The 14,310-nt window shown below is 44.3% G+C and overlaps 2 protein-coding genes and 1 pseudogene across 3 annotated transcripts in view; all 3 read left to right on the top strand.

Annotated features, from left to right (window-relative positions):
• The window catches only part of LOC117592458 (potassium channel subfamily T member 2), an 81,930-nt gene that overhangs the window by 5,016 nt on the left and 62,604 nt on the right, over positions 1 to 14,310 (top strand). The window lies entirely within an intron of this gene.
• LOC117592477 lies at positions 841 to 1,314 on the top strand. The gene has a single exon (XM_034286318.1). The coding sequence runs from the start codon at positions 844 to 846 to the stop codon at positions 1,312 to 1,314; it is 471 nt and encodes a 156-aa protein (XP_034142209.1). The 5' UTR covers positions 841 to 843.
• Positions 1,424 to 4,370, top strand: LOC117592151 (annotated as a pseudogene).

Raw genomic sequence — 14,310 nt, 5'->3', positions numbered from 1 at the left:
GCCAACGGTGAGGTATGTACGCGGACTCTGCACACTTTTCCCACTTACAGGCTGTTGGCCGCAGAACGAAGATCACATTCTTGTCCGCAGAGTACACATTTGATGAAACCGCTGCAAAACCTCTTCGTAGACATTCGAGCTGCCAATGAGGAGACGCAGAAAGTCATTTATAAGTTTGAGAACTTTGCCTTGTGCCGGTTTCTGGACAATCTGATCTGATCTGATCTCTCAGTTATACGCCCGCTGGTACGATGCCCAAGTGTCCCGTTCGGCGGGGCATTTATCACTTTCAAAATAGGGTCACCCCAAGCCTGCTGCCAAGTTTTCATCCTGCTGGAAGCTATCGCATAACAATACAAGTGAAGCCCACGAATGGCCAGGGATCTGTTATTGTGGCGCTTGCCTGGCGCTATCGTGTCATAAAGTACTAATAAAAGTGTAGTTTCGCTCTCCGTGTACTGGCATTTGTTTAGCGGCTGTTCCCCCAAATGAAACCGATCAACCAAAGTGATGATACGAGTAGCTAAATGCTGGATACTTCCATAAAGATTAACACTAATGGCTCATCAATGAAGGGGGCACAAAATCAGAGACAAATCAAGTCATTTTCTGGTCGTGTCTCGTGTTAATTTGCCAATTAATTGGCCATCAATGGAACGAGCACAAAACTGAATGCACCAATAATTGTCGGGGATAGTTCAACATGGTCGCTGGTTCTGCCCAATCGATGTTGTGTGCTTTTCTGGGCCTGCTCTCGGTGGTGGCCTGCGATGAGGTTCGTCTAATTTCGAGCTCACAATGGTCGATAGCTCTGCCACTTTTCGTTTCCATCCACAGCTGCCAATGGTTTTCCGAAAAGGCAACGCAAAGTTCACTTTGGAAACACTGGAGACGAGCTGTGATGGCAATTTTGTGGAGTATTTCCACTCTGTTCCCAATGCGGTTTCGCTGTACACATTTCGGGTGGTCAAGCTGGCACCTGCCTTCACCATTGACATCGCTGTGCGGGTGCGAAAAACGAAGCGAGTGATGTACAAAGTGGACAATGTCGATGGCTGCCTTTTCCTCAGGAATCCACTGATGAACCGAATCTTTGGATCCGTTTACAAGCGGCTGATTGTGAATGGCAGCTGGTTCAGCTGCCCCATTCAGCCGGGCATCTACTTCCTGAAGAACGAGGGCTCATTGGAGATGCTGCCCAGCTTTCATCCCACGGGACGCTACCAGGTGACCGTGCAAATGAAAATGCCCAACTCTGGAGGTCCATTTGTAATGCAAATGATGTGGATATATAACATTGTGCGCAGCCAATAAAGTCCACCGCTTAAAGCCTCATTTTCCCGCCTGAATGACTCTCTTTTGGGGCACTCAATTAATTGCTCATTAATGTTATAGTTAATAGCGGCCATGGAAATGATGATGCATGCCAGTCGCTTCTTCACTGCCATGTCGAGCAGGTATCTATAATTAGCCACAAGAATATCAAGTCCAAGTCCAAGTCCATTCCCTTGCAGGCGCCGCATGTCTTTAGGAAGGGAGACATCAACTTTACAGTGGAATCCCTAGAGACGACCGGCGACCACGACTATGTGGAGTGCCCAACGCGGGGCTGCCTCGAACCACGGCACAACATCAATTTCTGAAGAATCCTCTAATGAGCAAAGTTGTGGGCACCGTTTACAAGCAGCTGGTGGTCAATAGCAGTTTCTGCAAAAAGCCCAAGGTTTACTTACTGAAGAACGAGGCAACTGTGGCCATGTTTCCCGCCATTCATCCGCCCGGACACTTTCAGCTTTCGATGCGTGTAAAAATGTCCGAAAGTCGGCTGCCGTGTGTCATGGAGATGCTTTGGAAGTACCAAATTGTTAGCAACAAATCAACACACACATTTGCATCTGGAGGTGTGCAAATTGGTTTAGTTCTTGCTGTCTCTAGCCCCGCAATATGCTGCCTGGCGTTGCTCCTGGCTCGCACTTATTCCCAGTGGGGTCGTAAGGTCACGTGTGTGTGTGTGTGTGTGGGTGTGTGTGTGTGCCACTCGCGAAATCATAATTTGCCAGCAAATGCCTTCTTTGCATTTAATGTAGCGTAAACATTTTAATTTTTTATGAGCCTCGACTGCCACCGACCGAGTCTCATCCAGCGTTGGAGTCCACACGGAACCAAGCCACTGCCTGCTGCTCCTCCTCCCTGCTCGGCTTACTGCGACGTGCGCAAGTGGCCGTGCCAGTTGCCTTTATAATGCCACGTAGGCACAGCCACTTGCACGGGCCCGGGCCCAGGCCATGGCCCTCCTTTTGTCTCAGTGTGCTGTTTCTTTTTTTTGTGTGTGTTTTGGGTTTGTTACCGTGTCACGGATGCCTGCACGTCTTGGCTGGCTTGCTGGATTGCTCTACCTGAAATCGGTTATAAACGATTTAGCAGGCTCGCATCTTCTGTGCCCTTCTGTGGCCTCAAACGAGTTGTAGGCAAATCCCCCAATGAGAGGCTTCAAAATGGGAATTTCATTCACTGGAAACGGCTACAGTGGCGTCCTCAAAGTCCGTGATTTATGCCGAATAGTTGAATATTCTACAACAATAAGCGATGTACAAAATTAACCTGCAACAGTGTTGGTTCTTAATTCGATTTTACCCAGAATCATTTTCAAGGTTTCCTTTGTGTAGCTTTGGGTGAGAACATTTGCAGTTCGGCTGGACTCATATTTGCCGTTTGGAGAGTTCTCTCTTGTGTGGCGTTGGATTAAAGGCTTTGTGGCACCGTTGTCCTACCTTTTTGTTTCCCATTTCCGAACCCTTTTTTTATGCGAAAATATTTAATAAATACGCGGAAATTTCGCTTTTGTTCTTGGTGCTTTGACGACAGCATTGCGAGATCAAGACTTATGGGGTCTTAAGTACAACATTTAATGGCCTAATCTGCCGCTGTAAACTAGAGTGCCGAAAACTGTTTAATTGCCCGGCCGAATGGCTGCGGAATTTGCCATTTGAATGGCCACACGTAGCCGTAGCTATTGGCCATGTGTCTGAATGGCTTTGGTAATTTGTTGGCACTCGTTAACGGATGAAATTATCCCAAATTCTGTGACGAATGCAACAGCAACAACAAAACATAGAACATTTCAAATGCCGGAAGCTGCGCCCACACTCTCGTTTGGCTGCCCGCCTAATAAAGGTCAAAGTTGAGGCTGCTTGAGCGGCTCCAGACAACCCACTTTGGCTTCATTACACACATTTTTCAGGGCAAGTAACATGAGTAAAATGTTCAATTAGGCTGGACAGAGTGGTCTGGGGGCTTCGTTTACCTTTCATAAAAAAAAAGGGTTTCCATCGAACGTTTTTTTGTTCTCATTATATTTAAGTGGAAAATGCGAAAACAGCGAAGCAGAAGCGAAGCCATCTCAGCAAGTGTAAGGCGGCAAATGGATTGAGCAGGAAAACCGCAAGCACAGCAGGACGAAGGCGAAGCGCTCGTTGAGGTTGAGTAATGGAAAATGACACGTTCTTTTTTGTGCCCACATTTAACACAATTTCAGAGCGGAAAGTACAAAATAAATCTGTGCACATGATAGATGCAAAACCCAGCTTTCGCCTCAAACTTTATCCCTTTGCCGAAATGCTTCAACTGCCCGACGGCCTGCCTGTTGGCGAAATACAATTTCCGACACACTTGTGTCTGTCTGTGGCTCAACCACAGCGTAATGAGTTATGTAAATTGCAGTGCAGCTCTTTCCACAGCTACTTGAACAAACATTCAATCATAGCGCTGACAGAAAAGAACTATTCCACAGAATGTGGATTAAAGCGCATATTGTATATGTAACAACTGGCCAAAAGATACCTAGATACACATTTACATGTTCATTTCGCTGCCTAACAGCAAAGGGGAGGCACCAGCTCCACAACTATAATTATCCTTGCATTGTACACACTAGACACAAACGCGCACCCACCTACAGGTTGCTCTGCCCCTTACTCTGTTCAATAATGAACATGTAAAAGCCTCAAGGCCAGCCCCACTCGTTCTGTACTGTTGGCCAAATGGTGTAAATTATGCATACAATTTCTATATATAGCCACCATAAATACATACTTGCTGGAGGAGGGTGGCTGAGCTGCAGCTAATGGCTTGCATTCTGGCAACGATAATCATTGTACTTAGCGGCAAAACGATCAGTCAACGAGAGACAGTAAATTATCCACATAGCAGTTATTTTGTAGTGCAAAATATCATGCCACCACCACTGTAACTACCCAGCACAATGCGACTTCTTCACCACAGTGGACACCTCTTTTACGCTCTATCCCTTTCTAGCGCTTGTCTCTCTGCGCGTGGTGAATAAGTTACCGGACAACGTCAGCTCATGGTGAGTTTACTGCGCCAGCTTGTGCGTAAATTCAACATGATCCAGCATTCTCTCTATCAACATCAAACACTTAACACACAAACAGAGCTTACTGAATGGTTTCCGTTTCTATTTTTCCCAACGTCAGCGTCTATTTTTACACCTGGCAACAACAAAGAGCTAAGTACAACACACACACAGAAGCAGCTCGCCGGACTGAACTCTCACATTTGCCGTATTGGCAGGGGCAAAAGAGCAACACAAACAGCGGCGCTTGGGTTCATCAATGAAATAACACTCGTAAATAAATAATTATGTATGTGTCCCAGGTATCCCCATGGTTGAGGGGGGAAGTCGTACCAAACACAAACCAAACTCCAAATCGAAACCAAAGCCAGAAGCCAAAAGTCCAGGGCAGCATTTGAAGGTAAAAATAAACTAAACTGCAGCCATTTTATGACCACTTTTATGCTCAAAGCAGAGAGTTGCTTTCAGTGTGTGTCTGTGTGTGTGTGTGTGTGTGTGTGTGGAGGGTGTGTTTGGGAGAGAGAAAAAGTTCAAAAATCAATCAACGTGCGAAAAAGGCAATTTGTGGCTACCAGTGAACGACGAAGGAACAGCATTAGTGTCTGCACCGAAAAACCGCAAGGAAGAAAGACATTTGTGCTGCTAAAGACCGAAGCGTTGCATATCCTAACATCCACTTGTGTACCCTGATAGTCACTCAAGAACAGAGAGAGAACAGAGTTACTCTGCTGTTGCTGAAAATGTATAGCTCACATTTCACCTAATCCTCGAGCTGCCACACACATGCCACAAACAGATATGCCCTGCCCTGTAGGTCAGGGTATAGCATAACCATTCTTGAAAATTCTATTATAAGCAAAGTTCCCTTGCTGTTGCTCCTCGGCAGTGGCAGTGGCAGGGGGTGTGGGTGTGGGTGTGCTTGGGTCTGTCTGCAGGTGCTTCGAGTAGCTGAGCTGCCGGGGAATGGGTTTTTGGGATGACCGTTTTTTGTTGACAACTTTTCCTTTTGCACCGACAAATGTGGCGTAAAACATGAGCAATTCTCGACTTTTTGGGACACAACATAAACATTTCAGCTGTGTCCTCCCTCGAGTGCCGTTGGGCAATGGTGCATTTAATAGCGTTCGCTTCAACAATTTCGCTTTCCTTTCCTTAGATTCTCGCGGTGCTTGCAATAAACAATAAAGGAATTTTTCAATATCCTCACACGCAAGATTTAATTAGCAGAAAGCCCCATGCATGACTGCGACTGATGACAGTTTGAGACATTTTAAATCTGAGCAAATTACGTGGGCAGCAAAAGGTACGCCAGCATTCAGATAGACAGACCTCCGCCTCGCTCTGGTGCTGGCCGGAGCGGCAGCCAGCCGAAACGGATATCCTTGCTGGCTGGGCAGCAGCAGCAGCAGCAGCAGCAAGTGAAGCCAAACGCAAATCGAATTGAATTGCACAGCATAAAGCGAATCAAGACAAGCCAAGTGGAAGGTAGGGATACCATACAGAGTCAGCCGATGGATGGCAGCTCCAATCCATCCAATCCGGCAGCTAAACAATTTCAATGGCTGTGGATTTATGCAAATTTTAAGGTGCTTTCGGCAAACAATGGGTGGCACGGAAGCGCGAAATTATTTACTGCAATGCACGACTTGAAAGCTTGCGAAGCGGACATAAATTCCCATAAATTCTGTGGCTTTAGCAGGGCAATCCGTTAGCGCTAGCAGCATTAAGGTATAAAAAGAACAAACAATAAAATTGGTTACAATTATCTGTAGGGGTTGTCCTTCAGTCAGCCCAATCCAACTCCAACTCTAATGACAACCTTCGGGCTGAAGGTTTAATTACTAATTGCTAAATCAATGCGCTCTGTGTTACAGTAGTTTTTGCCTATCAATTAACATTATTTTGTTGGCTGGATCACTTCTTGAAGCATCTCCAAGAAATCATTACTTGATTCCTTCCAAGTGCGACACTAATTACGTGCCAAGCGGCAAAGTAAACACCAAAATGAAAGAATTTCATTTGACGCAATTGCATTAAAACCGATTGGTTGGTAATGAGTGTGGTCGAAAGAGGGAAGGAAAGAGGGAAATGCGCACTAGAAATGACACAGGGAAAGTGAAAGCAAACACTTGCTCGTCTCAGGAGGGGCAGCAGGGTGGAGGCAGCCAAGGCGGCAAAATTATATAAAGCCGTAAAGCAAGTAAAAGAGTTTTACTCTCCATCGTTGTTTTTGTTATTTAAGTAGTTTTTGTTGTCATTTTTGTACACTTTTATTTGCACTTTGCTTGTGGGCGCCACTCGAACATCCCAACACAGAGCACAGAACAGAGCGGAGCGGAGCACAGTGTCGCCAACTTGCGACGTTTGTCCTTCAGTTTTGGGTCAACACAGGCAGGTAGAAAGAGTTTGTTGTTCCTGCACCGTTAGCCTCTCGACTGCAACAGTAGTCCTTGTGTCTCCTTCTCAATGTGCAATTTCGTAATGGGAAACGTTTCCCAACAGGAGTAACACGAAATGTTACTTCGCTTCGGTGTGCGAAACTCGATACAATTCGAAATGGAAACTAGACTTGTCCCACGACCGATGCTGAACGGTTGACATTCGAGAGTGTGCAGCATTGGCGTGCCAATGGATACTCCCCCAGATGCCTGGCCAGGCGTATCCCCTGAACGAGTCATACATCAATTACTGTCCAACCAAATGGCGTTCAATTAGCCCACAAGGAACTGGGCAGCAGCATCGCTTCTTCGCATATTCAAAAATTGAACAAGGCAAACCCGAAACACGGCGTGCGCCATGCTTTGATTTCACCCAAGTTTCCGTCACGTTTTTCCCTGCATAATTGAACCAAAACCTGACTGTGGCCGCCCTGCCGTTTCGTATTCCTTTTTAATTTGTTTTGTATGGACGCGGGGGGAGTGTCCCATCGATTTCTAATATAATAGAAGTTACCACAGTTTCGGCTGAGCGGAGGCATACGTGGGTTGGATGATGATTTCCGGCAAGCTTTAGTTCATTGATATGACAGCGAGCGGTTCTGCCCGTGAATTCAATGTGTCAATCATAATACACATAAGGCACGCGTGCTCAAAAATAAATATTGACAGTGAAAACAAACGAAAAACAACCAAAATGTGGCTGACATTTTGTCAATTGTCGCGCCTCGCGACAGCCTGCTCTGCCCGCCACACGTCAAAAGGCAAAAATTAAAAATGAAAAAGTATAATAATAAAAAAAAAGGAACCAAAATACGTGAAATGTTACAGTCTGCCGCCTCCGCTGCCTCTCAGTTTCAGTTTCAGCATCAGTCACAGACTCTGTCGCAGGATGCGCATAAATATACAATTTAGTTTGGGCATTTGAATATTTTCTCCTTCTAGCCGCTCTCCTTTGCACGCTGGCATCAGCCTGAAACCTGACACTAATGAAAAAAGCCAAATCGTGTCGAGAGCTGAGAGTTCGATGCGACTTAGGGGAAGCAACATTAAAGCATCTTATTCATTTTTAAAGTTGTTTCAGCCAGAAATCTTTCGAATGCAGAAGGGATGAGATGTAGTTGGGTAACAGTGGAAGAAAATAGGTAGCGCTGATGGAAGGATAAGAGTTTTGTTGTAAAAACAGCTTGCCTCACGGCAGCATCTTCTATTTATAGTCATTTTGTGTTATTTAAAAACCATTCTGCATAATTAATGCTCGATGCCGGAATAAGTTCAAAATGTTTAACAAATTAATCAAAGGTTTACCTTGGTGTTTGAATATATTTGCAACAGAACTAAATTGAGGATATAAATCAAATTGCTGAATGCGAGATAGAGATTAATAGGTTGCCATGGGTTGGATAGGTTGGCAACGATCTCTCTTTCATGTATTCAAATGCTTAGATAAATAAATAAATAAACCCCGTTCCAGTTGTCTACTGTCTACTCCACTCTTTTCCACATCCTGCACTATACCTTTCTGTGGCGCTTTGACCAAACTCCCTGAACTGAGTGCAAATATACGCGTGTTTGCTCGTCGCCATGTCACAATTTTAGCTTTTTGTTGTTGTTGTTGCTGAAAGCTGCATCAAGGCAGACGTTTTTGCATATGTATATGTATGTGCATATATCTGCATACTATTTGGGATTTTTGAAAGGTCCTCTAAGAGCAACATGAGGGCAGGCGGAGGTTTCCTGTCTGTCAACCATTTGACTGAAATGCAATCTCAGTCTCGGTGCCCTAGACAGAGCAACGCTTCCATTGCAGTTTCTGTGAGTGTACACATACATATGTATGTATATGTATATGTATATGTATATGTATATGTATATATGTATTTACTCTTATTTCATCATCATTGTGTGTGACACGTGTGAAGATCCACGTCTCCGATAGCTCCATGGGGAATATGTACATGCACATAACAAGCATTCTTATTTGTCGGCATTTATTCATTTTTACTTGACTTTTTCTTCTTTTATTTTTTGCACTTGTTTGCCAATTTATTTGCATTAATGTCCCAAGTGATTTCGGTTGAGGGAGGGTTCAGGCTGTTGGCCTGAAAGCGATATTATCTTTGTGTGGGCTTTTCTTTTCACATTTTTCCTTTTCAATTTGAATACAAATCATATCTATGGTATGTCAGCATTTACAGGGGCGGATGTCCAGGCAAGAATTGATATTTTTTACAAGTTTCTGGAAAGTCAAATCAATTTGTATTTGAGGCAAACATTTCCATCTGTAGTTCTGGCACACAAGTCGCCTTCAATGGGTGTCACCTAGTCGTGAGCGCCAGTTTCTTTGTCTAGAATGTCTCAAGGGTTTTTTTTTTTTTGTTGGTCAACGATTCCTGTTTAGGAGCGAGCTCTGCCTCTGTTCCGTCTGTGCATACACAAAATGGTTGAAATATTTTTCAACGGCGCCATCTCCGTGTCCGGCCAGTGTTTTTTCAACTTGTTTACAACTTTTTGTTTGGGTGCGCCGCAAAGCTGAGCGGATAGAGGCCTGCCAGAAGGTACACACTCGTTTCTCGGATCTGTTGATGGAATGGAATGCCGGCGTGTGTGTAAATTTGGTTTGACATTTTAATTACACTACAATTCAAGAGGACTAATGCGCCCATACGTGTGCCGTTGTACGTGCCAGCGAAAGTTCAGTTTTGCATGGCCCTTCGCTGACATATTAATGCATTCCGGCAAGATTAAGCAATCAGAGAGCGCTGGCTGGATTCTGGCATAATTGGAACAACCTGATGGCAGTCAGCCCCGGAGGCGTGGTGGGCTGTCAAGCACTCAATTTAGGCCATCAACTAGTGCCTGGGGCTCGACTCGTTACGCGTCGAAACAAATTACAGACTAAAGTCCTTTCTCCTGCTGACGGTGACGGTGACGGTGACGGGGACGGTGACTCGTTTCTAGCATATCTTCACACTCTAATTTATTTGTATATTATGTTGCCCCTTGATTGTGTGTGGCTTCACTGCGGATCTCTCTCTCTCCAGCATGTCCTTATCACAATGATTTTGCTGCCTACGACAAATTGCCGGAAATTGACAAGAAGTTTCCCCCAACACACACACACACACAAACTCACTTACATGAGCATATAAACATCGCATTTACTAATCAACTGCACACACACACACACACACACACACACACGGAGCAGGCAAACACACACCGAATGGCACTTGGACTTGGGTTTCGTGTTTGCTGAGGTCTCTGTGTCTTCCTTGGCCTGCTCCTTGGCATATCAATGGACCAATCGGCCCCAAATATTGACCGGAATTTCAAATTAAGTCGGCGCAAAAACGGCTCGAAAAACTTTGAACTTTGTCAAACCCTTTTGCAAGTTTTCTCGTGCAAACTATTTATAAATTATGAATTGGGGTAAAGGTCACATTAAACGAAGAGGCTGGATGTCTGGAATTCGTAGCTTAAAGCTATCGAATTCCATGTACATCTGTGGCTCTGCATCAATCTTGTATCTTGTGCATCAATCTCTGTATCAATCTTCGCCGGCATTATATTTGTGTGCATATTTTTCAATGAATAAATATATTTTTAAATTCATAAATATACAAATATTTAATTGAAATATGAAATATATTTAGATCAAATTCTTTCTATTCATTCCCACACTTTCATTAAAAGTAGTTTTAAAGCTGTTTCTAATACATATTGCATAGAAGATTTGGGCGGGCACTCTGTTGTGTTGCAGTTGCAGTTGCTGTTGATGTTAAGGGATTTGCATGCTGAATAGAGGTTTGCAGAGCACAAGCCCATCAAACACACACTCACCCACACCCACACCCACACCCACACCCACACCCACACACTCACTCGAATCAACTCACGCGTCCTTGGCGCTGTCAGTTGCAGTTTTGTTTTAGTCCAAAAACCCTGCCTGCTTTACATATATTTTTGACACAGGCCGCATGGAATTTCGTCTATCGATCCGGGTTCATCAATCACTTATGGAAATCAATACGCTTTCCATTATACGGACACCTAAGTGGGGCCGACCTTTGTGTTTTAATGTTTTTGAATTCCCATATGGAAATGACAGTCAGCGGGGGTGGGGTGGGTGTGCGTCGGTATTTCGTGCTAGTAATTCTTCTGCGGTTCGCTATAACGACATATGTATATTTGTATTAATATTTATATTGCCCGAAGCGGATATTCCATACATTTCATTCACTCTGTCTCGATGTCAAAGCTTTACCGTTTGTATGTTACTGCATTTGCTATTTCTTTACTCACACAAATAAGAAGAACATTTGGTTTTGCGCTGCTTCTACTCCCCTCTTCCAAGCACATGCCAACGCAGTAACACAGAAGTTTCCCCTTCTCATCATTCACCGTTGCATGAGCAAGTGAGTGACCACTCATCAAACACACAAGCGTTTGCACTTTGGAGTTGGAGAGGGAGAACACAAAAGTCAGAGTCAAGAGAGAGCAGCAGAAGCAGAGCATGGAAACCAAGCCACCTACGCATTCAAATCTGTGCAGATCTCTCACTTAAAGTTTCGGCAATTATTTAAATGCTTGTTGGCATATGTATATATGGTTTAGCCTCTTCCCTCTCTTTCGACACATGCATACATTAATATGTTCAGTATGTATGTAGCAACCCAGGGTCACAGCATATTCCCCTTCTTGCCATTCACCGTTGCATTATCAAGAGCATAAACTATCGCTCTCTTGGAGTAGGAGAGGGAGAAGAAGGAGAGCGTGGATAGTTCTAAAAAACCAAGCTAGCTACGCATTCAAATTGGCACCGCTCTCTCACTTAAAATTTTTCGGTCGGACAAAGCACGCGGGTTCAGGTCAGCTCCGCGTTTCGGTTCGCGAAAATCGGGAAAAGGATGGAAAATCCTGCGGGAAAATTGTCGAGCAGTTGTGTAATGCAGTTTTGTGCTGCGAAAGTGAAGTGAAAGTGTTGAAATTAAAATGGCAAGAAAAAGTTCCTGATCCAGAGGAGGCGGCAGCCGTCGGCAAAATGGCATACAAAAGGCGATCGGCAGAGGAAAAATGTGACAATAAGTGAAAGTGAAGTGTTAAAAGTGAAGTGTTAAAAGTGAAGTTATATAAGTGAATTACGCATTTGATGTACAACCAATTTCCTTATTATTTTACATTCAATAATAAGGAAATTGGTTGATCCCTGAAAGTGGTGCAATGAAAATGGCAAGAAAATGTTCCCGATCCAAAAAGGCTGCAGGCGTTGGCAGAATGGCGTACAAAAGGCAAAGCGGCAGAGGAAAAATAGTGTATTCTACAAAATGTGATCTCTGGCAAAGTGTGTTCTTCTGGTTTCTGTGTGAAAAAATCGGCGCAGAGTTGTGTCTCTGTCCCACTCCAATACTCAGTGAGAAGAAGCGGAGATAAGCAATAAGAAGGGAGCGAGTGCGCAGCGTATCCAAGTCTCTCTCATGGTGGCTGTCGTCGCCAAATGGCATACAAAAGGCAGAGCGGCAGAGGAAAATAAGGCAATAAGTGAAAGTGAAGTGTCCCCTTCTAATGTAAGGAAGAGGTGAAAAGCAATAAGAAAGGAGCGGGAGTAGCTTGTCGACGATCTCTCGTTCCAAGTCTCTCATGCCATGGTGAGGTGAGGTCTTGGCGATCTGGCTCTCTCTCGTCAGGGTTCCAGTGTTGTGATACCTCACCCTACATTAATCTACTCAAAATATGTTCTCTTATTGAAATGTTCCTTTGGTTGTGTCGTTTTTCGTATTCGTTTCGTAAATCGTTCTTTCAAAAATCGTTACGGTCCCGTTAATCCACGCAAAAACGCAAAACCGTAAACAACACTTAACTGTAAATGCTGCTGAAGAAAAGTAATGGCATAATATTATTGCCCAAAAGGTAAGAGAGCAGAACGTTTTTTTTTTTACCCAATATGCGAAGAGATTAGAGTACCTCCGTTTACATTTATTTTGTACTCTAATGATTTAATTCACGATTCCACCGATAGATGGATACTGCCATATATCCCATTTACATTTCAAAGTAGATACACCAGATGGCGCTTTGCATCAAACTTTTGTAGACTTCTCTTTCTCCCAGCATCTGACGTCATGTGGCCTCAACTGACGTCACAGAAAAGCTCCAATGTTTACGCAAAGCGAACCGAAATGGAAATGAAACGTCCATGTCCATGTCCCGCTTCCACACGTGTCTCTTTGGCGCCAAATTTCGTGCTGCCGCGAACTTTTGCCATTTTGTTTTGTTGTTTCTATTCTTCTGGGTTAGGTTCTCTCTTAGCATGTTGTGTCTGTTATATAACACGTGCGTTTGGGGGAGCCACAGCATAGCCGATGAATGCACTGTTGAAAATTGGCAGTATTTTTGCGAATTCATTGAAAGTCATGGAAAAAAGTCATAAAATCTCTTTTCTCGCTTTTGTCAACATTACATGGCATGTCTATAATATGTATACCACTCTTCTATTGAAGGCTAGTTCAATTATGACTTATTAAATACTAAAATAAATAGCAAACAATTTCGAATAAATAACTATAATGACAGTACAGCTATGTGGCAAGCGTAGTTGCAATTTACCAGTTGCTTTGGCAACTCTAGTTGACTCCTGCCAGCATAAAGTGCTGCTTAAGAGAGCCAAAGAGCGGGAAACGGCTGGCAAAGAAACACTCTGGAACACTGGAGCTCTGTTGGCGCTGGCTGGCTCTGTCGCCTGCTCTGCTCCTGGTGGTGCGTGCCGTGCCTGCAGAGACGCTTATGAGGCCAGAAACAAAAAGATTCGTTTGCGTTGTCGCTGCCAGTTGGTGGCAGGCTACAATTTCTTCAGTTCGTGTGTGCCGTTAGTTCGATGCAGAACGGAGGAGCGACCAACATCCAACATCGAGGCGGTGTGCACCGAGCACAGAGCAACATAACGGTAACTGTGCGCGGCCGTGCCCCACGTTCGCCAACAATTGTGCGCCGCGAATTAATCAAAACAGTTTCTGACTAAATTAAAATTCTTTGCGGTACCATAAAAACCCATCCCGGTCTCCGACCCACAGCCCTGGTCTGGCCAAGGCCACAAACTTCGTGTTGGCCAGATTTTTAGTGTTTATTTGCTACAAATGTCAGGCAGAACAGGCAGCGAAAAGCGAAAGTTGCTCTGTCCTTGAATTAAATGGAAAAAAATGATAATGTGTGCCGTGAAACCAGCGAAAGAGACAAATATTTCGGGGGAAATGGCTGCAGCAGGAGGAGCAGTGTCCAGTGTCCATGAAAGCTCCCTCGCCAAAATCCTTTAAGGAGAACATAATCAAGTGTCAGAAATAAAAGTAAAGGACATGTGAGATGAGTAGTTTTGAGGCGTAGGTTTGTGCATGTGCGTGGCTGTAGAGCGTAATTTTGTGCGCAGAATTTGAAGATATTTCACTGGGTTGCTCCTTTTTGGGACTTCGCGTGGATCTCACTTGGTATCTCACATAAAATCGATTCGTC

The sequence above is a fragment of the Drosophila guanche genome, unplaced genomic scaffold (assembly GCF_900245975.1).
Source record: "Drosophila guanche unplaced genomic scaffold, DGUA_6, whole genome shotgun sequence".
Lineage (NCBI taxonomy): Eukaryota > Metazoa > Arthropoda > Insecta > Diptera > Drosophilidae > Drosophila > Drosophila guanche.
Note: the sequence above shows the minus strand (reverse complement) of the source record. Positions and strands in the feature narration are given on the sequence as shown.

Excerpts from the sequence above, each read along its gene's own strand:
- LOC117592477 (XM_034286318.1), top strand. The coding sequence starts at position 844 with ATGGTTTTCCGAAAAGGCAACGCAAAGTTCACTTTGGAAACACTGGAG.